The sequence below is a fragment of the Leptonotus elevatus genome, chromosome 18, assembly GCF_054856555.1.
Source record: "Leptonotus elevatus isolate MCC_2025b chromosome 18, RoL_Lele_1.0, whole genome shotgun sequence".
NCBI classification, from domain to species: Eukaryota; Metazoa; Chordata; class Actinopteri; order Syngnathiformes; family Syngnathidae; genus Leptonotus; species Leptonotus elevatus.
In genome coordinates, this window is record NC_141256.1 from 8,901,437 (window position 1) to 8,929,190 (window position 27,754).

At 41.8% G+C, this 27,754-nt stretch overlaps 2 protein-coding genes across 2 annotated transcripts; one reads left to right on the forward strand and one right to left on the reverse strand.

Annotated features, from left to right (window-relative positions):
* Positions 1-61: 61 nt before the first annotated feature.
* LOC147158483 (synaptotagmin-14-like) lies at positions 62-11,135 on the forward strand. The gene is made up of 8 exons (XM_086060836.1): positions 62-169; positions 2,038-2,853; positions 3,967-4,104; positions 4,376-4,614; positions 5,323-5,760; positions 5,839-6,019; positions 6,147-6,203; positions 7,507-11,135. The coding sequence occupies exons 2-8, from the start codon at positions 2,076-2,078 to the stop codon at positions 7,836-7,838; spliced, it is 2,163 nt and encodes a 720-aa protein (XP_085916962.1). The 5' UTR covers positions 62-169; positions 2,038-2,075; the 3' UTR covers positions 7,839-11,135.
* extl3 (exostosin-like glycosyltransferase 3) lies at positions 10,182-27,622 on the reverse strand. Its single transcript, XM_086060835.1, has 6 exons — positions 27,423-27,622; positions 16,636-19,209; positions 16,045-16,172; positions 15,077-15,221; positions 14,864-14,992; positions 10,182-12,916 (listed from the first exon to the last, which is right to left on the reverse strand). The coding sequence occupies exons 2-6, from the start codon at positions 18,769-18,771 to the stop codon at positions 12,707-12,709; spliced, it is 2,748 nt and encodes a 915-aa protein (XP_085916961.1). The 5' UTR covers positions 18,772-19,209; positions 27,423-27,622; the 3' UTR covers positions 10,182-12,706.
* Positions 27,623-27,754: the final 132 nt, after the last annotated feature.

Here is a 27,754-nt window from a genome sequence, read left to right on the forward strand (position 1 = left end):
TTGTGCTTTATCTCCTCCTCAGTGTCTCCCGAGCTTGTGGGTGTCCTGTCCTCCATCGCTGCCTTCATGGCACTGATGGCTCTGTTTTTTCTTTACCTCAGCAACAAACTGTCAGTGGACACTCCTGACACGGTGCCGCATCTTAGTGCTTATCAGAACAACGACACAGGTAACACACAGCAGTGCCTGCACCGCAACGGCCGCATTTTCACATTCGAGACACATTTGGATGATTGATTTCGTACTGTGGTTGGTTGAAAGATAAGTCGATACACGGTTGCTTCCTTCCTTATAATCTCTGTTGTAGTTTATCCTAAAGGTGTTTGATTTAATTGAGAGGAATAAAAAAACTATAAAACTGAAATTGAAAATGCTTTTAGAAAAAGAAGAAGAAGAAAACTAAAACTAATTTAAACTAACTATAAATAACAGCAAAAACGGCCTTTGTTTTCTTCTTTGTCAATTTATATCATACATGAGTTTTCTGAGTTCATTAAAAAAAAATCAAAATCAGTTTTGCTGTATGTCCGTAGAGGTCAAAACAGTTGTTGGAGAATTGTACTTCACTTCAAATTATTACAAAATGCTATTATATTTGAATTACCACTTGATTAATACTCCATGTATTTAAAAAAAGAAGAAGCTAAAACTAATAACTAAACTAAAACAAACAAAACTGCTTTCAAAACTAATCATAACTAACTGAATTTTAGAAAAACAAAAGTCAAAACTAAAAATATAAACTAAAAATAAACTAAAAACGAACTATAATGAAAAATCCAAAACTATTATAACCTAACCAGTGCATATCGAAGCTACAGTATATACAGTGATACCTCAACTTTCCAGATACAAACAGTCAATTGATAATTTTTTCCCCTTGAGTTGTGAGGAAAAAAATGTGTTACGAGCATTAGATGGTGTCAGTAAACTTTACAACAAGCAGCAAATTGGCAGATTGAAATTTTTTTCTTCAAAAAAGCAGCCAAATTCTTGCTTCAAGCTGCTGTGTGTTTAAACAAATCACATAACTTTTGTCTTACAAAGGTCTTAATGCTAACACACAATACAAAATGTCATAAGATGGCTAGCAAAACTAGCATTGATGTTTGGTAACCTTAAACAACTTACATTTGAAAACAAGCTGTGGACGGAGCATACAATAATACTCGTAGGCATGTATTCTTCTTTAGCTCATGGGAAAAAAATATAAATGCTTCTTCATCATTATACTGCCCCCGGTGGCCAAGTCGCAAATACTCTCAGGAGCAGCACATTGCCCATTGAACGATCATGATGCGAATACTGTTGACTTCCTTACATTATATTTCACGTTTTAAGGTATTTTTTTTCTTTTTTCTTCTTAAAGACATGTTCGATTAACCATTTCAATGGATAATGATGATTTGAGATACAGAGGTTTTGATTTGGACTGGATCAAATAAAATTTGTAAGTCAAGGCACCACTTTAATACTGTGTATATAAGTTTCACTATTTGAATTGAACTACTGAAATAATTATATACAATTTATTGAAATGCACCTACAACAGTCATTGTCCAAGAACCTAACTCATTCACTGCCATTGACGGCTAGAGACGTCAAAAATTCATTTGAACAATTTCTTATAGTTTAAATATTTTTTCCACTTTTGTTAACAAGAGTATGAAAATTTAATTAATAATCATGTGATTAAATACAATTAAAAAAAAATCGCCCAACGGCCCTAATTTTAAGTCATCTTTTTTAAATCACGTCAGGCGATTAAAGTTTTTAATTGTAATTAATCGCATGACTTCAATAGTTAACTCACGATTAATCACAAATTTTACATCTGTTATAAATGTACAATAAAAACATTTTTTCTAGGTTTTCATACTTTTGGTAACAAAAGTGGAAAAAATGTCAAACTAATTTTTTACCTTTTTTTAGCCGTCAATGGCACTAAGTTTCTTAGTGCACATAAGAGGTGAGAGGTCATGGTGCGTCCCATGTCGCTGCCGCTACCTCCATCTAACAACCGCTTGTCCGTGTCAGTGCCCGTGATGAGCTAACCTGGGGACCCCTGCGGCAAGATGGCCTTCTTCAAGAGCTTCCAGCAGAACCTCCCGTCCGTCAACATTTCCTCCATCTTGGACTCGGTCAGCAGCAAAGTGGACGACCTGGCCAACGCCGTCAGCGACGTCACGTACGCCGTCAGCGACCAGCTGACCGAGCAGGTCAACACCATCATCAACAAGGTCCAGGAGGACGAGGACGGAGAGCAGGAGTCGGCGCAGACGTCCGACGCGCAGGACGGGAAAACTGGGGGTCGAAGCGTGCGGCCGGAAACGACGAGTTCAAGCTCAAAACATAAACAAAGTAGCAACGCGGCTGAGGCGGACTGCGTGCAAAGCCAGCTGGAGTGGGAATGGAGGGACGGATGCTGGCGGGTGAAAAAGACGGAAGCCGAGTTAGCGGTGGAAGAGAGGAGGAAGAAGGAAGAGAAAGATCTGTTGGAGGAGAGGGAGCAGAGGAGGAAAGAGAGAAGGGAGAAGCGCTTGGAGAAAGCTGCCTTGACTCCGAAACACGAGGAAGGACAGGAAGAGGACTCAGAAGCCGAGGAATTTAAAAAAGAAGCGCCCGACGAACCTCCTCCATCATCGGACCCTGAAAATGAAAGAAGGTTATCTGAACAGGAGGATGAAAAGAACGAGCAAGATGAAGAGAGAGAAGGCGATGACGAGGAGATGCCGGATACCTCCAAAGCTAAAGTGAAAAAGAAGAAGAAGGAGAAAGCAGCTAAGAAAGCAGAGAAAGAATCAAAGCAGGAGAAAGGCAAAAAGCGCAAGAAGAAAGACAAAAGCAAACAAGGTTAGATGGTGTGCTGCTTGGTTGCTTTCAACCTTCCGTCCTTTAACTTCACTTTACTGGACTGGATGTGGTCACTCTATGACGTTTCGATCACTTCTTGACTCTCGGTGGTGGTCTTTCATTTTGAGGGTCAGGGCCTGCGAGGCTTTCTCTGCTGTCTCTTCTCTTCATTTTGTAGCGTTTCGCTTGCCTCCGCTGCTTCAACATGTTTTTGTGGATGTTTAGACTTTTCGCCCAATCAGAGTTCACCTTATAATGTGTGTTCCACGTCAATCTAATCTGCTCAGGCCTTTCAGAGTCAGAAGTGCTGGTTTAACTCGAGCTATATTGGCAAATGTTACCGTATCTTTAACCAATCAGATCTCAAAATCATCCTCAAATTGCAACATTTTTCTGTCCACTGATTGGTTGGAACTTGGAAGCCAAGTTCGACTAGATAAATATTGATTCTGAACTGCTCTGGGTGATGTATTTCATTTGTGTATAGTACTGAGTAGGGATGGAACAATATTCTAACATCACAATGCGATAATAATCATGATATTGTGGGGATGTTGGTAATATATTTGGAAAAAAGCTCACTAAATTGTTAAAAAAGATCTTATTGTGAAAAATAAAAAAATCACAATTTGTTTTGTACATAATACCAGCAGTGACAAAGAAATATGCTTGGCCAATGGTCAGTCATTATATTGTCATGTGCTCCTCCTATTGGCTCAGCGGCGCAAAGTATCATGGTCTATGTAGTTTAGAATCTTGTGTTTGGCTAAAGCAGGCGAAAAGTAATGTTTTTTTAATGGAAATTTTGAAGAATATTTTCTGGTATGACTGATTTATGGGAGTGATAACCACCGTAGACAAAACATGCCTAATTCAAATTAAAGAGGGTGGTAGAACTTCACAAATAGAATCCATTCTGCTTTTAATATCGTGACATGACAACGACAATATCGTGGAAATATTTATATCTCAATATCGGGATATTGCTGGTATTGTTACACACCTAGTATTTCGACAGTTCCCATGATTGCATAACGATGGTGGTGAACACTGACCCTACATTGATCATGAGACAAGGATTCTTTTTTTTTTGTTGCCTGTGTGTTTTAACAGAGGCGGTTTTGACAGACAGCGAGGAGGACAGAGACCCAGAACCTGTTGTCCAGTCCAACGTGACCACAGTGTGCAGCATTGCAAACAAGGAGGTGACAGGACAGGAAGGCTACAGCAGTGAGGCCTCAAGTGAATATGGTGAGTGTCCCTTTAACATGTATGTTATGTTGTTTATGTTGTAACCAGCAAGACTTTTCAAAATTGAAGGTTGGCTCTTAACGGGGAACTGTGATACAATATACAGATGCTAGGAAAAATATATTTCAGCATAAGGCTGAAAAGAACAAGCAAATTCCATGCAAGTACATATTAGTTAAAACCCCATTGCCTGAATTTTGGTGAAACAGTTGAGTGTGGAATGACAGGTCACTCACCTCACTTTGACATCTCTATGTGTTGGTGATGAAAGCAGCCAGCAGCATCCAGAAGATAAAGAAAGCGCCTTCGCTCACGGAGGGCCAGCCTCCTCCCTACCAGGACCGGGTCTCGGTGGCCCGCGTGTCCTCCTCCCGCTCTCGAGTCCGCCGGGGGTCGTCCACTCAGCGCTGCTCCAGTGAGGCCAGCGTGGACCAGGACACGGAGAACTACCTCAATAAAGGTTGCGAGGAGGACATACCTAGTGACAGCACCGCTGTGGTGGGGCCTGAGGTGAGCGGAAGGTTCCCAGTCAGGCAACTAGCTAGCTCCCTAGCAGGTAAACGAGCACCATGGGAGCTAGATAGAGAGCTAGCTAGCTAGCACCTGGGGCTAAAGCCAAACTGTGATTTTTCTTTCTGGACCTGGATTTGCCACCTCTGAAGGTTCCTTTGAAAAAGCTCATGGCACATTTTAATGTAATAATAATAATAATTTTTTAAAATATAAATTGCTGTAATTCTCCATCCTGAATGTTATTTTTAGGACAGCTCTGGCCCACTGCTCCCTAACAGGTAAACGAGCACCATTGGAGCTAGCTAGCTAGCACCTGGGGCTAAAGCCAAATTGTGGCAGGGTTTTTCTTTCTGGATCTGGATTTGCCACCTCTGAAGGTTCCTTTGAAAAAGCACATGGCACATTTTAATGTAATAATAATAATAATTTTTTAAAATATAAATTGCTGTAATTCTCCATCCTGAATGTTATTTTTAGGACAGCTCTGGCCCACTGCTCCCTAACAGGTAAACGAGCACCATTGGAGCTAGCTAGCTAGCACCTGGGGCTAAAGCCAAATTGTGGCAGGGTTTTTCTTTCTGGATCTGGATTTGCCACCTCTGAAGGTTCCTTTGAAAAAGCACATGGCACATTTTAATGTAATAATAATAATAATTTTTTAAAATATAAATTGATGTAATTCTCCATCCTGAATGTTATTTTTAGGACAGCTCTGGTCCACTGCTCCCGTCAGCCTACGAGCCGGAGCCCCTTGCCAAGTACGGCACGCTGGACGTGGCCTTCGAGTACGACTCTAACGAGCAGTGGCTTGCCGTCACGGTTACCGCGGCGACGGACATCCCCGCCCTCAAACAGACGGGCAACATCTCGTGGCAGGTCCACCTTGTCCTGCTTCCCACCAAGAAGCAGCGGGCCAAGACGGGTGTCCAGAAGGGCCCGTGTCCGGTCTTCACCGAGACGTTCAAGTTCTCCAGAGTGGAACAGGAGGCGCTGAGCGACTGCGCCGTTCGATTCCGCCTGTACAGCATCAGGAGGATGAAAAAGGAGAAGGTCCTGGGTGAGAAGGTGTTCCACCTCACAAAGCTCAACCTGCAGGGGAAAATCGCTTTGCCTGTCACCCTGGAGCCTGGCTCGGAACTTACAGTGAGTTCATATGAGCCCATTTTGTCCGAAAGGAAAGCTGTTTGATCATTTTTTTTAATCTTTCCATATCTTCGTCAGGGTTGCGGCTCGGTGGTGAGCGTGTCCCGCAGCGCGGGGGCCGTGTCCTATCGCTCCACCGAAGACTCGTCCTCGCCGGAGATTCTCCTGGGGCTCGTGTACAACTCGGCCACGGGACATCTGTCGGCGGAAGTGATCCAAGGGAGCCACTTTAAAAGCACGCCGTCCGACAAACCCGTCAGTAAGTAAAGCAGCTTCTCGTGCTTGGATTGTTGACGTGACATTCTTTGAAACGCTTGCAACCTTTTTGACTCTGTGTGCTACTTTTCACCTCTGCCTTTCCTTGTTTCCAATCTTGCGTGCCATAGATGGTCTGTTTTGTTGTATAAAGCATTTCGTGGGGGGTCAGCTTTATATCATGAGAGGTAAGAACCTATGTGATTAATATCTACCATTATTGAGTAATGGCTGTACAGACTAGTTTTTTTATTATACAAGCTGAAATTACTTGGCTCATTGAGCCATTTTCAGCTGTAAAAAGTTAATAATTTGTCCAGCATGAATGTGATAACTTCATGATTTTCATAAACAATTTATACCTTTCAAATAAAAAATGTCCACTTGCTGTCGAGTGAAGATGACATCACCTGTGCTGAGGAAGTGGGTAACTCCGAACCCCTCAAGAAAGAAAAAAAAAAAGAAAAAAAAAGAAGAAAAAAAAAGGAAGTGGGTAACGACCAATCATGGCTCAGTTTGCTGACCAAACCCAGAAAACAGGTGAGCCATGATCGGTCCTTACCTACTTCCTCAGCACAGGTGATGTCATCTTCAGACGACAGCAAGTGGAAACATGTGTTTTTAAAAGTATTAATTGTACAAGATAAATAATGACGTTATCAAATTCATTCTGGACAAAATATTAACTTTTTACTGCTGAAAATGGCTCAATGAGTCATGTATCCCTTTAACATCGACTAAACACGGTTACCTGTCAATAAATTAAAATATGATAGAATTAGAAACTGATTGATTTCAGTAGTTTAACTTAAAAAAAAAAGGTCAACTAATTCCAAATATCTCCAATACGTGAAGTAGTCAGCTTTATTTTTTACATTTATTATAAATATTTTAAGGCAAAACACTTTATACACTTTTCTCAGAGGCATTTACATCATGTTCTTTTGTATAAACAGGTTCACTATTGTTAAAAAAAAAAGAAAAAAGTTGTGTGCAAAATTGCTGTAAAAAAAGAAAAGAAAAAAAAAAGGCTCCAGCGACACTTGTGAGGACTAAGCGGTTAAGAAAATGGATGGATGGATAGATGAAAATTACTTTCATGCAATTTTATGGAAAATGCAAAATTAAGATCTAAACATCTTTCTTAAAAATTATTTGTCAGCTTATTTTTTTAATGTATCAAAAGTACTAGTGATATCGGCACTTGGTATCAGAGACTCAAGAGTTACTCATACTGGTATCGGCCTGAAAAAAGTGGTATCAAACGTCTCTAGAAAAATACATGGGAAGAGCTTGAAAAAAAGAATTGTGATTTAATATGGAATCACAATTGCAATATTAGCGGATTTTTTCTTCTTCAATTCGATTCTTTTTCCTTAGAAGAAACTGTAATGGTTGTAAAATTCCAAGCACTTTGCTGCAGTGTGTGAATCTCACTGCCATACTCACTTTCCACCACTTGATGGCTCTCTCCCAACATCCTCCTTGCAGACACTTACGTGACAGTGACCATGCTGGACTCCAAGGGCAAAGAGATGTCCAAGTTCAAGACGGCCGTGTGCCGCGGGCAGCCCAGCCCCGCCTACAAAGAAACCTTCGTCTTCCAGGTGGCTCTTTTCCAGCTGTCCGACGTGTCTCTGGTGCTGTCCGTGTTCTGCCGCCGCAGCAGCATGAGGCCTCGGGAGCGCCTGGGCTGGGTCTCCTTGGGCCACAGCAGCACCGGCGAGGAGCAACTGGCCCACTGGACTGAGATGAAGGAGGCTGAGGGCCAGCAGGTGTGTCACTGGCACACGCTCACCGACGCAAAGGGCCTGATATACTGAAGCCAGCGGAAAGCGGCGCAAACTTGATTGCTCACGCTAACAGATGTGGAAGCTGAGCTGCTAACACGCCAAATTGCAGCACATTCCATTTTAGAGGAGGAAATGCGTAGGTTTTTTTTTTTTTTTTTAATAAATGGGCAATGTGATTTATCAAAACTCAGAAAAATTGCGTTGGAGAAGCAGGTGTAAACCTGCACAGCTGTGCAAGAGAACTGCGGTTATTGTGGCGCGAGGAGGCGGCATAGAGAAAATCCAACTCACATTTTTTATTTATAGGACATATTTACCAATAACAGGGTTGACTGTAGTGTTGTAAAATTCATTTAAATAACCTTTAAAGTGAATTCAGAGATTTTGAAAAGATTGAGAAATATGTAGTATGTTTCTGAAATGCCAGAAACAAAAATTATTGTGATATATTGCCTGCCTATAAAGCAATGCAGTTTTCAAGTTTCTTAATAAGGGCATACTGAGCCAATCTCAAGAAGGAGTCATGCCATATAATCTAGGACAAAACTCCTTTCAACTGCATTTCCTTGCATTGTGGTCATTTTAGCTCACTGTGACAATTGGTTTTGGATTCTGCCAGAGCAGTTTCCCGGGTCCAATCTGTTCGAGTGAGCACGCTATTTAGCGCCTGCTATTTGGGATCTCAGTAAATCAGGCCCACAATGTGGGAAAAGACGGGTCAGGATACCTGCAGCATTCCATGGACGCTACCTTGTAGGTGGAAGTTTTGAGATCCTGAAGCAACCAGGAAGAAGGAACGTGACTACTTTTACAATGGATATAAAGCTTGAACACACCCCTGTTAAAAGACAAGATTTTGGGGAGAAAAAGACTATACTATTTGAATGATTCTGGGAAAAACCTTGTCTTTTTACTGGGCCATGTGTACCCTTCAATAGTCCACCATCATGCCTGCAGTAATTTGCATGCAGCCTGCAGCAACCGTTTACAATGTGAACAGCCTTTCCACGCAGCATAAAAAGGTATTTTTTCTCTCTCTGTACCTTTCGGACCAAAGAGCTCGGGGCGAACGGGCTCCTCCTTTTGCAACCACCAGCATAGCAGACACTTCACGGGTCACAGCCATCGACAAGCAAAAACACATGGACTGTTAAAAAAGAAGAAAAAAAAAAGGGCCTATACCACATGCTGCAACTACACTCACAAGCTGTGCTTTTTGTACAGTTTGTTGACATGCATTATGCAAAATCATCCTTTTTTTAATCAGTCAAGAGGTTTACCAGATTTGAAAAACCAACGGGACATAACTGGCTATATGTGATGTGAGGGTGTGGAGTCAAACCACATTCCTGCAGTCTTCCTAAAGGATTGGGCACAGCAGCTCGTCTGAGCCTCTTTCACCAGTCAGCCTTCTGACAAAGTGGGCCGAGTCCATTCATGCACAAACGCGGCACTTTCTGCGGAGAGATATGCAAACTGCCATGTCGGCGGCTTCGTTATTGGAACAAAACTCCGACGCCCATTCATCGCGAGAGATTTAGGCTAAAAAGTAGGGGTGGGAAAACTTCTGTGCTCAAGTAGCCACATTATATTTTTTAAAGTGGACAAAAATGAAGTAAAAATATGCATTTAAAAGGTGTAATATTGTTTGCTTAAAATATTTCACTATAATTTGATAAACATTTAATACAGTGAAAATGCAATGTATCAATGTACATTTATTTTACAATTTTTTTTTTTCCCTCGCAATTTTCACAAACTCGAGATACAAGCACTGTTTGGTGGCATAATTAGCATTTACAATTAGTAATATTCATTAAAAAGAGGCTTCAACTTGTTTATTGCCACTCCCTGCTTAGGGTTACTGTCAAACTAAACATAAAGAGAATGAACCATTATGTATTTAAAACAACCACTTAGCCTCGGTTACCTTAATGCTAAAATACAAGGGGAAGTTCCATAGGCACCCAGCCTGACATTGTTAGCTTACTTGTACATATACCTGAAGACAAATATAACAGCACTCCCTGGCATATACTGTATATCTATTCTTTATCCTCCACATAGAACTTATATTACTGCCGTAATGAGAATCCAAAGGAGGAGCTGAGTCTCCAGTACAGTATATCCATTTCTGTCTAAGACTGACCCGATGTGGCTAAGGCACATTGTGCATTGTAGAGTTTCCACTATAGGGGGAAAAAAAACATATCAAACCTGTAGAAGAGCATTTTCACATCTTGTGGGCTTAGATAAAAATGTTTGCCTCTTCCAGCATGGAATATCTCAAAAACATGCAGAAGAAATTATTTCACAACAATGACATTAATCAATAACACACAATGGAAAACATGACTCACGAGACAACAGAAGTCAAGATGATGTTAATGTTTTCTTTCTTTTTTATTTCCATTCACCTGCCTCCTGCTGGTTCAGAATAATGAGCCTCTTTTCCCACGCACTCGAGGACAAGACTCACTTGGCGCACCTTGCAGAATGACTGCAGCATTCCCCAGATTTTTTTGTTCCCCGCTCCGAGCCATGGAAAACCAGCTGTGCCACAAAACCCCATCCCGTGGGCGGGTTAAAAAATACCAGCCGAACCGTTTAGTGCCTCAGATGGGGTTGTAGAGTTAGAAAGCCCCTGATGTCTTCAAATAAAAGTGAAGAGGGGCATTGCAGGCAGGCAGACAGAATATTGTGTTTGGAGCTTTAAGGGGAAAAACTGCCTCCTAAATTTGTTCCTACCTTGACTCCCGTCGAACCGTTTGGACACGAGAAAGCCCTCCGAAAGGAAAATGGCACACGCTAGTTTTCCTTGGCCCTCCATCTTTGCGATCAGAGACTCCAATGTCCTGTCATTTTATTGCATGTGTCATTCAATAAAAAAAAAAAAAAAAAGAAGTCAATAATGTATTCAATAAATATACAAGAACCATGGACTCGCACGTGTTTCTTAAAAAGCATCCCGACATAACAACGGGATCCAGTTTGTTTCTTTAGAAGACTTTGGAATCACATACATGATGCTGAAATGAATCACGTCACTTGCGGGCGTACCGGACTGCATCGTTCGTACCTGGTTGGCAAAGAAAACATTTATGGAGCAATTACGTTCTTAAAAAATAAAAGTGAAACCAATATGGCGACACTGTAAAGTGACATTTAAACATCTGTCTTTTGAGTTCTGTACAAGTGGGACATACACGGTGGGACATATCGAATTGCAGTCATACAGTGTACTGTTGTGCACCTACATCACTTAACCTTAATCATAACAGTTTTACGTCACTAAGGTGAAAAAAATAATAATTGCGGGGCATTTGGCAGCTGAGATTGTGCATGTCACAACAGGACAATAGAACCACCACCCACGTTCTGAAAGGTGGACATTGTTACAAATGACAAAGGAGCATGAGGGCTACATTGAGGAAAAACGTACGGTATCAGGTTTTTTTTTTTTTCAAGTTGTGTTAGGACAGTTGGTGAGAAGTTTTAATTGTGTAGAAATGATGCCAATTGCCAATATGAGCACAAAGCCATCAATTCTTTTTTTCTTTTCTTGTTACATCTTTGTATTATCACTGTATCTCTTTATTTCCCAGTGTCAATATAGTGCATTAACGAATGGATTAAAGAGTAGTGGTGCTAATTTACATTTCACCTCTGAACCACCAAACAAAAAGTCACGAGGTTGGTTTATCATCGCTTATTTTGACATTTATTTTTTTGGGAGTAAAACATTATTTTTTTTTTTTTTACAGTTCTTGTTTTCTTTTCTGCAGAAATTACTAAGTAGTAAGCAAGCACCATTAATTTGCAGTCTGGACACATGCTGTGGAGGGAGTCTCCACAAAAACGTTCTAGATTTTTGTTGCTTATCACTTCTTTTTTTTGGGGTGAAAATTGTGACTTTTCTCATCCATTTTCTATTATTTTGGTCCTCATAAGGGTCGGCTGATTTGGCAAGAGGCTGGGCACACCCTTACCTAATCGTCAGCCAATCCCAGGACATCAGTTGGTCTGAATAGTTTAGAAATATTTCAACGTTTTCCAAAAACGCCACAAAAAGTTGCTAGATGTGTTTCTCAGCTCTTTAAAAAATATAATTTGTATAAATTACTTCTCGTCCATCCAACCATTTCATATACTGCTTGTCCTGATTAGGGCCAGCCAATCACAGGACTGCTCTTGTTAGGACTTGACTTTTGTAATATTTTGACTTTTCCGTGTGACCCTAATGCTCCTATATAAACAAAATTATAATAAAAAAAATGGTAGGTTAAAAAGCAGGCCACAAAAGACTGCAGCATCTGGACACGCATACATACATACATACACACACACACACACACACAAGAAAACATTTGTTGGCTGGTTTCAATGACAAAATTGAGGCATTATGGTGACTTGTTGAACTCAACATGACTGAGCCCAAACTTTCTGTCAATGTCCTAAGTCAGGTGTCTATGGGATGAAAACAATAGCCATTTGCACATAATAATCATAAAAAAGAAAATCTCAATAAAATACTTTTGACAATCAGTGCTTCTGTTACGTACACGTACTAGAAGTACAGTTCATTACTTTGAAATCAAACTAACCAGAGGCAATGGAGCTGTCTGCGGGTCAACGTTTGTGACCAAGTCGTTTCCATCTTTACGAAGAGTTTATCCTCATTTCTGTACACTCTGTACGACCGCTTTCAGGAGTATAAAACATCTGTAGTGGTTCACGACGAAGCTTGATGAGAAGGGCACGAAAAGCGGGATCATGATCCACTTGATGGGCTTTTTCTTGAGGTTGGCAGTTGGGCCCTTTTTTTCAGCATCGTCTCCCTATGCTTCCATCCAACTTGGTCGTCATTTCCTTTCGTGCTTTGGCTCCTCGGCCCTCCACTAAATGAACTTGAAGCATTTAGTCTTGTCGTGCGGCAGGCGCGTTTTGAAAAGCACCGAGTCCACGCGGAACTGCGTGTACAGCAGCGGCATGTAGCCGTACACCTTGACGAAGAAGTTGATGCACTTGTGGCGCTCGTGGAAATGCGAGTCGTCGTGCGACAGCGCCTGAGGGCAACCGGGGCAGCGGAAGGTCCAGCGAGACGTTACCTGAGGAAGGCGAGAGAGGCCATGTCAATTTATATTCTAGGTGATAAATTGGTAAAACAGAAGAGCTCGTCATCTAAGATGGCTGAAATTTGCTATCAAATGTACAGAGGTACCTTGTCTTACAATGTTACATTATTTATTCCATGACCAAGCTCATAGTTTAATTTACCCTTTACTGCATATCTAATAAATTTTCCCCATGCAAATGAATTTAAATGACATGAGTTAAAAGGAACCCAAAAAAATAAACAACAAATATCTTACATGTTTTTCACTCATTCACTCCCAGCCATTTTCACTGAAGCAACCTCCTTTGCTCCCGGCTGTTTTACTGGATTTTGACAGATTTCGCAAGGTCCACAGAATATTGTGTTTAATTGCTATAAAAACATGGAACCTACCAAAAGAAAGATGTGTCTCTTCTTTCATCAGGAAAAAAGTATATTGTATCTGTGTCCGTTTTGCAGCAATTAGCATTAGAATATAGCTAAGTTTCATCATTATTCACAAATGTGTTTAAAACACTGGGGGAAAGAGCTTTTTTGCAACATGGCCCTGGTTGATCTCTTATACTCTGCTGCCGCCTGCTGGTCGTTTTTTGTAATAACTACCATTGCTTTTAGCAACCTCTTCAGGTCAGAGGGTGCATCAAAGCCTTCTGTAGGACAATGTTTATTTTTTTTTTTATAAACGTATAAATATGTTTTTGGGACCAGGGCAATACTTAAAATAGAAAGTTTTTATACGTTTTGGGGAGCAAATGAGTTAAAAACAACAACAAACAAAAAGCATTTTATTGTATAATGAGACAGAATGCAAAGTCATTACTGTACGTACTGCACTGCGGGATGCATTAATCATTCACTGCGGTGGACGTTTATATTCTTCAACTGGTATCCAACAGTTCACTGTCATCGACAAATCTATTCGTCAAGTACATAAAAAAAATAATATATAGGGGTGGAAGAGGGTCTCGCCCAGCTCGCCTGCGAAATTCAGGCTTGCAAACCACTGCAATGACTAATAGAAACCTGTAGATGGCAGTGTTGCATTGCTTTGGATTTGAGATCAGCACAGTTTTTTTTGTAGATCAAGATTAGATGACTCTCTTTGCTACGTCTGTTATGAAGAAGAGAAATTCCAACATGGTGGAAAAGCTGAACCGTTTAATAGATTGAAGGAAGAACACCATGTACGATGAAGCCATGCATCAAAGTCAATGTTCTACTCGACACGTTACTTTTTCACTAAAATCTTAATTACTCCGCTCGTTCTTTATCCTTTGTGCATTTTGACCAAAGAGAGAACTTTTACTAAGACACCTGAGAACCGTTTTCAATCATGACAAAAATGGTATAAAATGTCTCCTAGCTCACTCTAGCTAAGCTAGGACAACTACCAGGCATTACTGACCAGCTTTGGCAGGATATCCGCACAATCTACAGAGTGATCCTGTTCTCCTCTGAAACGTTCAAAATCAAACAACTCGAATGATGCAATGATTCCCAGTTCCCACTGGCTTCCCGTCTCCTGCGTCCAGGAAATTAAATATACTCACAAAAATGTTCTGATTTGATCTTCCTTTGCGAGTTATCTTTGTGGGGGATATTAGATGTGTCAGTTTGAGTAATAGTGAGACTGAGAGGACAGAAACTGCGTAGAACTTCCACAGTTGAACAACACATGTTGAGGAGGGAAATTATGACTCAAAAGACAAACAGCAAGGATGACGCCACGCAAAAAATACATTTTCCTTTCTGATAATCTGTAGTTGTGGTGCTTTAGAGCGCCTTGTTGTTGGCCATGAGCAAGTAGGGCTGACATCCACCGTGTGGACTGGGGCTCAGGGCTCGTGTGGCTGTTTTAGAACGCCCCGTTGTCGGCAGTGAGTATGTGCAGGGCCTTTGGGGGGCAGGGATACACGGCTTACTGCCCGCCATCACTGACCTTGATTGGCGGTTTGCGGGTAATGTGCGAAACCAGGAAGTTCATGGCGATGTCCTCACAGTTGATGTACTCATCCACCATGTCTCTAATGGCCTGGGGCATCACGTACGAGTACAAGTAGGCGTAATACTGGTGGGGAAATATAGAGAGAGATACTGTTAGATACATCCTGTGAGGTGGGATGGCGTTTTTCTCCAAGGTGGGGATGCAAACCTTGTGGAAGAAAGCCGCTCCTGTCAGTACCATGGAGAGCTCACAGGAGTAATTGGAGTTGTAGAGCCAGGACTGATGGTTGATATCCCAGGCGTGATATCTCCCAGGGAAACCGACGATACGATCTCTGGCCTCTCGCCACACTCTGAGATAAGGAAAACAAACAGGAGTATGTGTGAAAAGACGCAACTGGAAGGCGGTGAAAGTCAAGTCGTCGTGGCTTTGGCTCGTGGCTGCTTTCGACCAACCCAACGTCAGACCAAGGAAGTACAATTTGATAAAACATAATTAGATATTTCCTAAGGATCACAGTACACAATATTCACCGAGACACAACTTGGGTACAACACAGCTCAAATATTTAACACCTTGAGCTCCCTTGGCAAGCAGACACTACAAATCGTTCCTCTCCCGGGCTCGAGTAGAGCTGGGGGCACATTCCAGAGTAATTCTGGAACACTTTGCAGTCATTTTCCCACAAATGACCTTGTGCACATACACACACGTGTACACACAAGTCTGGACAAGATGCTCCTACAGTGAGTTGTAGACATATTTGGAAGGCAAGGAGGAGCAGGTTTACACAAATAATTTATTTTGATCATTTTGCCACAGGTTTATATTTACTGTATAACTAGTCGAGATGCCAACATTTTTATCTCGGTACTTTTTACTTCATTATGTGGTTATCGCCTTGGCTTTTTTTAGGAATACAGTTCTTCTGCATTTTTTGTGACTTAACCACAATTTGTTTCTTTAAAATTTTATTTTTTATTTTTATTAATTCTTATTATTATATATTATTTTATTTTTAACAAATGAAAAGAGGTAATAAAAGGCAGCCAAATGAATAACATTGATCTCTCCTTAAAAAAATAAATAAAACAAATAACCAAAAATGTTTCTGAACTCATCAGCAAAAAAAAAAAAGGGTATTTGATTGTTTGAATTGAGTCAACATAACAGACCTGAACCCAAACATGATCTCGTCATGACGTAGGTGGGCGTCGTCGTCAATCGAGAGGATGGCCTCGGTCTCCACAACATCCCAGGGAAGGAAACGGTTGTTGAGGCTGTTCTTCTCGGTACGGACGACCTGTAGGTGAAAAATGGCTTTTAGGTAGAAAAGTGCTGAATCTATAAAAGAGGTCCTCGGCTAACAACGATTCACAATGAACTATGGTAGCACGATACACCGTTACTGGTACTGATAAAAAATGTAATGATACCATGTTCTTCAGTAGTACTGTTAAATTTTTTAAGCGCATGGACAGCTTTATTTATATGTTCCTATCGTGACGTTTGGATATATGTAGTTACATTCATAGTTACTGGTTCGGTCCGTAAACATTAGAACCTTATCGTTGATTTTTATCTGAGGAAACTTAATAATAAAGGGCAGCAAATAGGCAAACCACTAGCTTGGTCAGAATAATATCAGCGAAAACAAGGGTTTCCTTTTTTGTTTTTTTTGTTCTTTGGATTTAGTTTGCTATTGATATATTGTTCAAAGGGGCTCAAACTATAACTACTGAACTGTTTGCTGGCCCGAAACTCACCACAATGGGAAGCCCAATGTCAGGCCACAGCAGGTCATCAGAAGGAGGCTTGGGTGAATTCCACACCACCACTACCTTGTTGAGATATGGCAGTCCGTTCAGCCTTTCCAAGGAGTTCATCAGCACTTCCTCTCTCTCATACGTCAGCATGACTACAGTAAATTGTTCTCTGGGAACGTTCCCACCTAAAGATGCCTGGAACTCCTTCCCGGATCCTCCTGTGCCTCCGCCGATGGGCCTGAAACCTGTACCCGAACCCAGGAATTTGGCTTCAGACGGCAGAACGGGGTCCAGTGGAGTATGGGGAAACAAATGAAAAGGGCCCGGAGCACGGTTCCATGTTTGGTATAAGTCCACTGCTGTATACGTGAAGTTGCGGAGAAAGCGCGGTGAGGCGTATGGAGGCTCCGTCTCTACAGGACCCAAATCAAGATCGCCATTGTCTGCCAAGTTGGCATCAGTCCCTGCTAGTTTACCTGCTTTATGGGGGATTTCTTGTGCAGGCTCTTCATTAATGGGTGCAGCAGGAACCTGAATCCGTGTGCGAATGTTGGCCAGGATAGTATTAAGTATGTTCTCTGATGTGGAAAAGTAGGTTTCCCACAGAAAGTGACCCTGTCGTCTCATAGCTAACATGTCATTGTCCGAAAGGCTACGCAGCAGGAAATGTAGTTCTGTCACACGCGGCTTGGGGACCATAATGGCAGCTTCGCTCCATCGAATAAACTGGTGGTAGGGTAGTTTGGAGTGGTCCCCAAGGACGACGGGGATGGCTCCAACCTCAAGAGCCTCAAAAAGTCTCATCCCACAGCCTGCCGAGGCAACCAGCTGCCCATTTCCTGGAGCAATGACCAAGGCAAAAGTAGATGCCTTAAGTACCTCCAGCCTGTCCTCTCGCTCTCCGCAAAGCGACCACTCAGTTGGCAAACTCGGTTTGGGGTTTTTACAGGTGAACTCTATGAGCACCTGGTCCAACTGACTATCCTGTACTGCTTTTAACGTGCCAATGATGCGATCGTCGTAGTCAGCTGGTGGATCTCCGTCCATCTCTTCCTCAAATGACTGAGGAGCCTCTCGCAAGCTGCTTCTCAGCGACTCAACCCTCTCCCCCTGGAAGGTGAAGAGGTATTTCCTTTTCACTGGTACCTGAGGAGGCACTTGCAAAAAGTTGGGTTCAGAGAGGGCATGAACCAGTGGGGATGTAACCAAGTCAAATCCTTCACGATACTGCTGCTCCAGGTAGGTGGACTGAACTACTGCTGCTCGCCCTGTGCTTACATTATACAGGAAATTTTGTGTCATGGACTTTCTCGAAAGATGTACCAGTACATGGTTGTGTCCATCTGATCTCCAGTAAGGAAGAGCTTTAAGTTGCTTCTCCAAATCCGACGGATTTGGCGGTAAGGAAGTAGGAGACTCCTGTAGCTCCCCGACTAATACCAAATAAAGACAAGCAACGCTGGGGTTATTAGTTACATAAATATTATTTTTAACCGACAAGGCAAACGCCTGCTTAACCAGTGGATCAATATATTCCCCCCATGGATAGGAGCCTGTGTCATAAACATAAACAGGAAATCCCGATGTTAGTGGGCAGCGGGCATAATCAAAGCAGGTGTGCAGGCGGCAGGATCGGGAAGATTTAGGTGGTGGGAGCCCGGGGTCTTCCTTGTCGGGAAGCAATCTGACAGGCAAAGACAACTTTGGCTGGTTTTGGGCCATTAGTTCCTTATAGGAATGCTCCGTCTGACTGATGACATTCTTCAGTTGCAGTAGGTCCTGCTTGGCACTGTCGATGCTCCGCTTACAGGCCTCGATGCGCAGGTTGAGCCTGGCGATCTCACCGTTGAGTTCCTGCCTCTTGGCCTCCAGCTGCAGCAGCTCTTCGCTGACGGACTCACGTATGCGGCACAGATCTTGCACATGTTTGGCCTCGCACATTTCGCCGCCGGGCCGGGGCCCAAAGATCCGCTTATCGGGACTGCCGGCTTCATCAATGGTCGTGAGGTAGTAGTGGGCAATGAGTGGGAAGAAAACCAGAATGAAGAAAAGCATGAAACTGAGCCAGGTGAGACGCACACGCCTTAGCACCCATGGCTGTCCACCACCGCCTAGTCCGCCACCGTTGCGCTGCATTTTTAACTCAGTCCGCCCCTTGTCTCACCAAGAAATCAATGTTATGGGGTTCTGCAGCAGCCATGATTCGACCTTGTCAGGCAGAGGGGATGAGTATTATATCATCAAAGCTTTGTTAAAGTGTTGTCCTTCAAAAAAAGAAGAAAAAAAAAGAAGCAGTGTTTGCCTCTTCTGGGTCCGAAGGACCCAGCTTCACCTGTAAAATAATATGTACCCTAGTGTGTGATAGCCTAAAAAAGCTTAGGCCATTTTATGCAATGCATTTTTTCCAAATCAAGTCAGGAAAGAGTTCCACTTCTGGGGACGGGCACCCCTCAATGGGTGATGAGGGGTGGGCATGGTGGCTCAAAGACAGGTAAAACTGGGTGGCCCCGTTGCTTCCATCTGGAGTCTAACCACTTTTGAACCCCAGGGAAATTCTCTTCTCACTCAGGAAACCTGAGAAAGAACAGAACAAGACAAATAGTTATCTTGAGCTTATCCAAAATCAGATTAGGGCTGGGCGATATAAACGGTATATTCAATACAAGGTACACATTTTGCCGAAGGTAGAGATTTTGACGCTACCGTCTTACCGCGGTAGCCCATGTTGGTGACGTCATCACATTAGGGCTGAGCTAAAATACGTCGGCGCGCACAACATACCGTTGACTTTGAGTGCCCCTCCCCTATCCACCATCCCCCCACGACTACAAGGCGCACCTGATAAGCCACGCTAGCTAAATTTGGGGAAAACTACACACATAAGCCGCAGGTCTTTTTAATGTTACTGCACCGGGTTCCCACTACTTTATTTTCCATAATGAGGGTGAAAATAGTCTCGCTCTCGTTCTGTCTCTCCAACTGTATTTGGGCTCACTTGGTTTGTTTGCGCTTTATAGTGCACCCCATTGTGCTCTGATGGATAAGCCGCACCTTTGTATTAGCCGCAGGGTTGAATGCAAGTGAAAAAAGTAGCGGCTTGTAGTCCAGAAATTACTGTACCCGATTATTCGCTAGAATTTTCGGTAGGATATCTGAATACCAAAATATTTGATAGCTGCAACCCTAATAATATAATTTTTTTGTTTGTTTTGTGCCATGCACACGAGTTCCTTCACCACGGCCCCTTGATTGCAAGTAATTTGATTCTGGTGTAGTTAGTCCAAAAAGATCCCCGCGCATGTGACCTTAAGAATATTGCTTGGCATCCTGCTGCTCAGTCATGAGTGTGTGTGGCAAACAGGCGGGCTGATTACTTGTAGCACGAGTACAGTGACACAGGGGTAATGGCAGACAGATGTTGGCAAATGTTTCTACTGCTCGGCCTAATCTGTGGCCTAAAACCCACTGAGAAATTCGAATCTCAATCCCTCCGGTTGCAGCATGGCCATCAGGATACTGTATCTTCTTGCCACAAAGGTCATCTTCGATTTGCATTGATTGCCCTGTACTTACTCTGTGTGGATCATTAATAATGCCACATTACCTACTGTACCTCTGAGCTGTGAGACAGCTAATGATATAACAGAGTTCTGTTGTAGCAATTGACACGCGCCTTCACCTTAATCATTAAAGTCTAAAATATCAAGATGATGGATTTTTTATTTCGTTAATGATGAAACTATTTTCTAAAATCGAGGAGTAGTATTATTCATTTGTAACATTACACTTCTATTAACTCATTTACTGCCAGTCATGTTAAAATTGATTTTCTACGTGAATAGCCGTCAGTGAATGTGAAAGTTAAATGTGACTCATAGCAATAATGACTTGAAAACTAGCATTCAACGCTAAACTCATTATTAGATTAGCATTTCCTTTTAAATACAGCTTTCTTTTTGTTAGAATTATTCCCCCTAAATGATCAGGCATCCATCGTGTGACAGGAAAACACATAACCGAGGTGATGGGGAGATTATTTCGTCACTTTTTCATGGTTATTCGGTGTGGTACAAAATGTTTTATAGCTCAGGGCTGATCCACAGACTGATTTAATGTCTCACAAAAAAATAATGCAATATGAAATATGGGCCCAGGAGGTGACCTGCCTAAAACACAAAATGTCATTCTGTCTGCTGGGACTCCAAACGACCCTCATGAATTTGTGTCCTCGCTGGCTCATTGCTCTCGCAGAATACCCTTGTCGTTATTAACTGTGATAGAGGATATGGAGACTGAGGAGAAAATATGGAGGCAGCTGCTGGGGAAGGGCGGAGTTACAAAGGACACAGACGGGCGAAGGGGAGCAGCTGTTGAAGCCGTGACTCAACAATTTGCTCTTTGTACCAACGGCCTATTACAAGAATCCTCATAAGGTGACATTATGCAAGGCTAAGGAGGAATAACAATTGTGGTTACCATGTTGTCCAAGTATTATTTTGGGGTTTTAAACAGAAACATTCTCATTTTGCATTTGCTATATGTTGCCATGGAGAGATTTTGAATTTGGTCTTTGACTCAACGCATTTGTCAGTGATTGTATTTGTCTTCATTGTTAAAACCAAAATTTGTCAGACTATAGACATTCCTCAACAAAAGCTGCCCTCTTCAGGAAGACACAACAGACAACAATGTCAGACTTCAAAGTTAAGTGTGACATCAGATTAGCGCTGATGCTTTTAGCCAGTGGGCTGAATATTTCTACAGATTCTTTGGCAAAGTAGGCTTCTATAAATTGTGACTACCATTTGATTATTAAACAAATCAATTAAATCAATGGATTAGTCAAAATTAGATTTGCAGACAACATCCCTCAAATGTACTAAGCATCACATGATGGTTATTAAAACTGCTTGCAAATCCCTGTACGAGTAGGAGCAGTTGTCCCTTGGCTTTCATGAAATCATTTACCTCTTCATTGGCCCAGGTTATCTTATGCCGAAAGCGAATTCTGAAAAATAAATGGTTTTATCCTGCCCTGGCAGCAACAGACGTGCAGAATCCTCTTGAGAGGCTCTGCTCGCCAAACAAACCAGACCATAAAAGTTTTGACTACGGCCCGACAACGGCTGCCAGAACCCCCGGAAGCCTCATCTTCCAGTACACTGATGGATTGTGGGAGAGGAGCCAGGGTGATTAGTTCTTGACATGACCGAGTTATAAACTGAATCCTTGTCAACTGGCTCTAACTTTACTGCCTGTGTCTGTGCACTCAGTTGTATGCCACAAGAGCCCTCCATTTTTTTTTTGTGTCCCATGCGAGTAAGATGGTTAATCTTTTTCTTAATACTTTGTTTGTGGATGATTGACTCACAGATTCTCCAGGGTGCTTGGTTCTATTCAGGCCTTAATGGGTTATTAACCAAGGTTCCCGCATACACAATTTCTTTAATCTAGGGGTGCACCGATCGATCGGCCTGCCAATTTATCTGCCCTGATTTCCTTAATTTTGGAAAATGATCGACCGATCCCATAGAAATAAACTGATAGGATTTACTTTTCATTTTTTAAAGAACTAATTCAGGTGCAGTTAAAACAACCCATTTGTATTATTTTACCGATATTGTTCAATGTTTTCCAATAAAACAAGATTGGAACATTGAAGGTATATGTTGCTTGTAATGAAAAAAAAAATCGGTATTAGCAAAAATCAGGTCAGGATCAGGTCCGACTTTTTAAAAGATCGGTGATCGGCCAGAAAATTGTGATCGGTGCACCCCTACTTTAATCAATAATTATTTAAAAATACATCTCACTGAACATGTTGACTTCCTGCTTTGATGACTGATTCTGTACATTGAGCAGAATAATAGTGGCAAAGAACAAGTCTGGATGGAAGTAACCTAATTTCCCATTGCCGACATCATGTCGCCCTTCTGTAGACAGTAAACAAGTTGTTGAATGAGTCAGCAGTGCCGTTGCTGGTTGGAGCCAAGTAGAAAATTATGTTTTGTCTCAGTTGCGTCAATCAACCAATCAATCAATCAATCCACAAAATGGACACAATTCTTAGTCATCTCTACCAAGTAGCCAAGAACCAGTGGGTTAAGGGTTATTTCTCTTTTGTGCAGATTCTATATATCTAGATCCTTTTTGTAACTTTTACTTGGAAGGTTGTGTAAGCACTTGGATGGGTTTTGTTGGGTGGTAGACCTTTCAAAAATCCTGGGCAACATTTGCCATTACCTGGAAATTAGATCAGATTAATGACCACAGTTCAAATTGACTGGCTTTTCATCTAGTTTGCATGTGACTATGCTAAGAATAGCAAAGCTGTTCTTAACATACTCTGGGGAAGCAAGAAAAGACACAAAATTGCATTATTACTCGCTTTGGTGACCTCCTTAATTTGAGCCTTAAGCGTTATAACTGCTGGTGAAAAAATATAGCCGAGTGGAAAAGGCATCATGTGACAAATCTTGCAACTTGACCAGCAGGCGTGGTGTCGTGAGGAGATGGCGTTTACTCACAATGTCAAAAAATCAAGCATGTCATGCCGCTTTCCTTTGCTCGTTTCGGCTCACGCACTTTATTGGACCTAACAACTGTTGGCGTCAGAAATGATCATTATGAAACAACTCGCTGCTGTTCTGACACAGATGACGCGGAACAGACTGCCCAGAGAAGTCTCCAATGTCTGAAAGCAGATGTTTGTTTAAACAGGAAGAGAGTTCAGCGACGATTCTGTGGTTTGTGAGGGCAAGGCCATGCAAGGAGGCGGCAGTTGCATTTGGTGAATCAGTCAGAGCTGATGACGGCAGGCGGCAAAAATCATATCATGTCTGTTTTCTGCTACAGCGGGCAACATTCTGGTTCTATCCGTGCGGCGCGTGATGATTGAAAACCTATGCAAATTGACTTGTCCCCCCCCCCCCCCCCCGACACTAACGGTGACTGCTGTGTCCTCATTTATCAGTCTGTGTTTTTCAACCTGCACAGACCTTTTTTTTTTGGCACATTGACAAAAAGCTAAATAAAATCATAAAACAGAAGATCTGGCAGGCAGACCATCAATCTCTTTATTTGCCAATGAAAGAGAAAAGTCAGTCCAGGTCAACTAAATGAAAAGCATATTTGATATTTGGGTTTATTTTCATCTTCACATTTTGTTCTAACTAACAAGCGATACTAGGCTATATTAAAATAGCTAACGTTACCTTACATGATAAGGTATAAGGTATAAGGATGCTAAGATACACAATGAACTCTAAAAAAAAAATGTTGTGGACATTTAAATTCATCTCTTATTTTTAATGCGATTATGAAGGCCTATGGAATTTGTTCTTTTCCTCCAGATCCAATGACAAGCACCCGTGTTCATGATAACTATAATGGAAGATTACGATAGGATCACCGAGTGCTGATGCTGCCATTGTTCTCCACTGTGGCAAAAGAGAGATCGATTTGGAACAACAGACAATGTCAATCGGGACCTTGAGAAAAATCTATAGCGTTTTTCACAGTGGAGTACGACTTATAAAACTGTGAGCTTGAACAGTTCAGGGAGTTCTTGACTAGAAAACGGTTGCAGATATTTGATTATCTGTGAAGTAAGTCAGAAGAAAATTGCAACCATTGAGGGGGCGGTGTGGTGGTGGTGGGGAGGGGGGGTCAATTCTCTCACTGACCTCAGTCATCATTCTTATGTCACATGCCATTCATAACTAACAGCCTTTGTGATTTGACAGATTCTGAGTAAAGAACTTAACTCCTACAAGGCCAATAAGGTCAGTTTCATTCCTGTAGCTTAGCGGCTTTTGTCATATTCTATGTAAGCGAAGCTGAGGAGTCATTTGTAAATGTGTTCACTTCAGTACAAATCTAGCACGTTTCCTTAAAATTGCATGAAATTGGCTCATTCAACATGCAACATGGCCGTGATTGATCTCTTATACTCTGCTGCCACCTGCTGGCCGTTTTATTTGTAATAACTACCATTGCTTTAAACTATCTCTTCAGGTCAAGAGGCTGCATCAAAGCTCCAGCTCTAGCATTAAAAAAAACCCGTATACATACATATTTATTTAAAATAGACTGTTTTTATATGTTTTTGGGAGCAAATGATTTAATGGCAATTTTCTATTTTTCTCATTTCTATTTTCTGATTGTAAAATAGCCACCTGTCGTTGCGAGTACCAATACCTTGAAATAGGGCCAGGTATTGAAAATCGTTTCAATAGCAATACTGGTATCGGTAGTCGCCCATTCCTCGCGAAGGGCGTTACTTGTGATTGTTCTCTATTTACGGCAGGGTTTGAAATAGTGGGGGATTAATAACTGTATCAATCAGCTGTTATCATATTAAATCCCAGGTTTCAATCTCTGTACTGTCGAGTGTGTCCTCCTTGTTCTTGTTGTGGTTTTTAATGGGTTAGCATTACACTACTGTAGGTTGTACTTCCACATTCCAAAAACTAGAATGGCCTGTGGGTTAATTGTTGCTGTTGGTTTTTTTTCCCCTTCCCGTCTGACTCCGAATTGTCTTGACTGCAACATTACATAAGAGTTTTGCAAAAGCTTAATCGAGGCAACCGGATTGTTCTTATTTTTTGAAGATGCTTCACCTTTAATATAAAAAGCTTCTAAATTGTTCAATTTTAACAAACAAAACCAGTCCACTTGCCTCGGTTCAACCTTTGCGGATCGCCATGACCTGGATCACTGAGAAACAGACACATCAATTTCACAATCGTCATTACACGCTCCAAATCAAACAGCATCAGCGAACAGCTTTTCCCACTTGGGAGACAGACATAAAAGCTTACAAATGCACCAACATGACCACAAACCTCCAATAATCCTTAATTAAGAGTGTAAAATGATGCTTCCGCAATACAATCACATGAGCAGTTAGCTTTTCCTGCTGGGCAAGCACATTGTGTTTTAGCCAAGGTCTGAGGAGGGCACACCATATGGCTGACGTTTCTGAATGATGGGGTTTTATGTAACCGCTAACATCCTGCAGTGAATTGTACACAGTGCGTGTTATTTCTCAACGGACAGTAACAACCTTTCTAAACGGGTTACGCTTCTCAACGGCTTTCATTCTGCCAAGGTCACATCCGATCGATAGAGCCCTGCCACAATAGTGCCAAAGGTGTTCTCCAGAGATGCAGCCAAGTACACAAACTTCAGTTTCTCACCATGTTATTTTTTTAACAACCACTCTCTTTTTAATTGTGATCATAAATCACTACGCTGCCAAATAGAGGAGTGAGTATATTTTGGACTTCCACAATCATTATTAGTTATGCTGACGTGATGTCCATGTGTGACTGCGTTGATTAACTCACATTTCCAAACAGGGTGCCACAGGAAATTATCACATTTCACTGAATTTGTCTGAAAAATTCAGGTACTATTTACATGTGAATCCACCAGTTGCAATTACTACAACAGAATAAGTCAGAGCTTCGGTCACAGATTTCATACTGACCCTGTCCATAAATCGAGACAACATCAGCATTACATCAGTATTCATATTTTTTTTACTACATTGTTGTTTAGTGGTGCGCCATGAGAGAAAATTGGTGTCCACACACCCATGGGAGTGGTTAATTGGTATGTGGCAACTCCCTAATTTCTATTTGTGTGACTTAAACTTCTTGGACGATCATCTCACTTGAATTCAGTTTCTAGTGTGTTTAGGTATTTCATAGCCACTCCCACTACACAGCAGTAACACTGCCCGGCTCAATACCCCTGTTTCGTACTGTCCAAAAAAAAACGTTACATATCCCATTATAAGATTTCCTTTCAAAATGCATGAAATTAATGGCAATTTTCCATTCTTCGAAATCCTAATTTCAAACTCCTAAAAGGTAAAAAGATGGCGGGTATTGGTACCGTTAACCTTGCTCTGCATGCTGAATTCTCGCAGTATTTATGAGTTCACAAACACCGGAGAATACATCTTGTACCGAGCCCATTGATTTCCACCGATCCGAACCACTGGTGGTTCGAATCAATCACAGAGCGACATAGAACAAGATGCCTCATCGTCCAATCAGCTCGAAGTATTCTACAGAATGTCCCGCCTTTCCGAAGCAAATCACTATGGAGCGGTCCCATATTGATATTGTGGAGAAGTCTCTTGTGTGAATCCCAATTATTAATCTGGCCATTGCCAGGTTAGGCCGATGTTGCCAATACCTTGAAATCGGTCCAATCACGATACCTGGTATCGGTACTCGGCCAACCCGAGTTACCAGGATGTAAAATTACATGTTGGCATACACAATTGTGTCCATTTCAACCAGGAATACTGTAACACAACCTCAATAATTAACAAAATATGATTTCTTAGTTATCATGTTTACCAGCAAAGAAATGTAAGTGGTTTATATGGAATTGTTTAGTGCACTAAAACAGACATGATGCTCAAACAAAAACAGATAATAGATAAATGAATAGATCGTTTGTTTGCAAAATCCACATGAATATCATCATCACATCGACTCGGTTCGGTTGATGTGTGCCTTCGGTCCAAACACACACGATTTGGCTGCATAATACGATCAGCCTTCCGTGTTAGCATCCGATAAACCCCCCATCGTTTAACGGGACCAGGAAGAATCTACGTACATTAAATTTTAAGGCAGAGGCAAAACATAAAGTCTCATCTGGCCACTTTAGCTAGCCTGTTATAACCTGAGTGGTCACAACATACTGCATGCTCTATCCTCTTTGCTGGCCCAGTAATGAGAATGTTAGCTTCAGTTGCTACTCACCCCTCACAAGATCCTTTAGGTTCAGCGGGTTGACCAACAAAATAAACCACAGCCGCTACGAAGTTTTGCCAACTCGTAAATTCCCCTGTTGTGTCAATTTGGAACGAATGGATGTTAAGAACAGTGCAGCGGAGGAGCTCACAGCATCATCATTAAAAACTGCATTGTTGCTGCTACCGCAGCACAAACAGCGGCGACACTGTGCCGCTCGGCATTGTGGGAAATCGGTAATGTAGCGCCGCGTACAAAATATAAACTGTGAAAATATGGCATCTGCTGGTTATAAATGGTACTGCAAGTGTAAAGGGACATTAAATAAACAATTACATGTA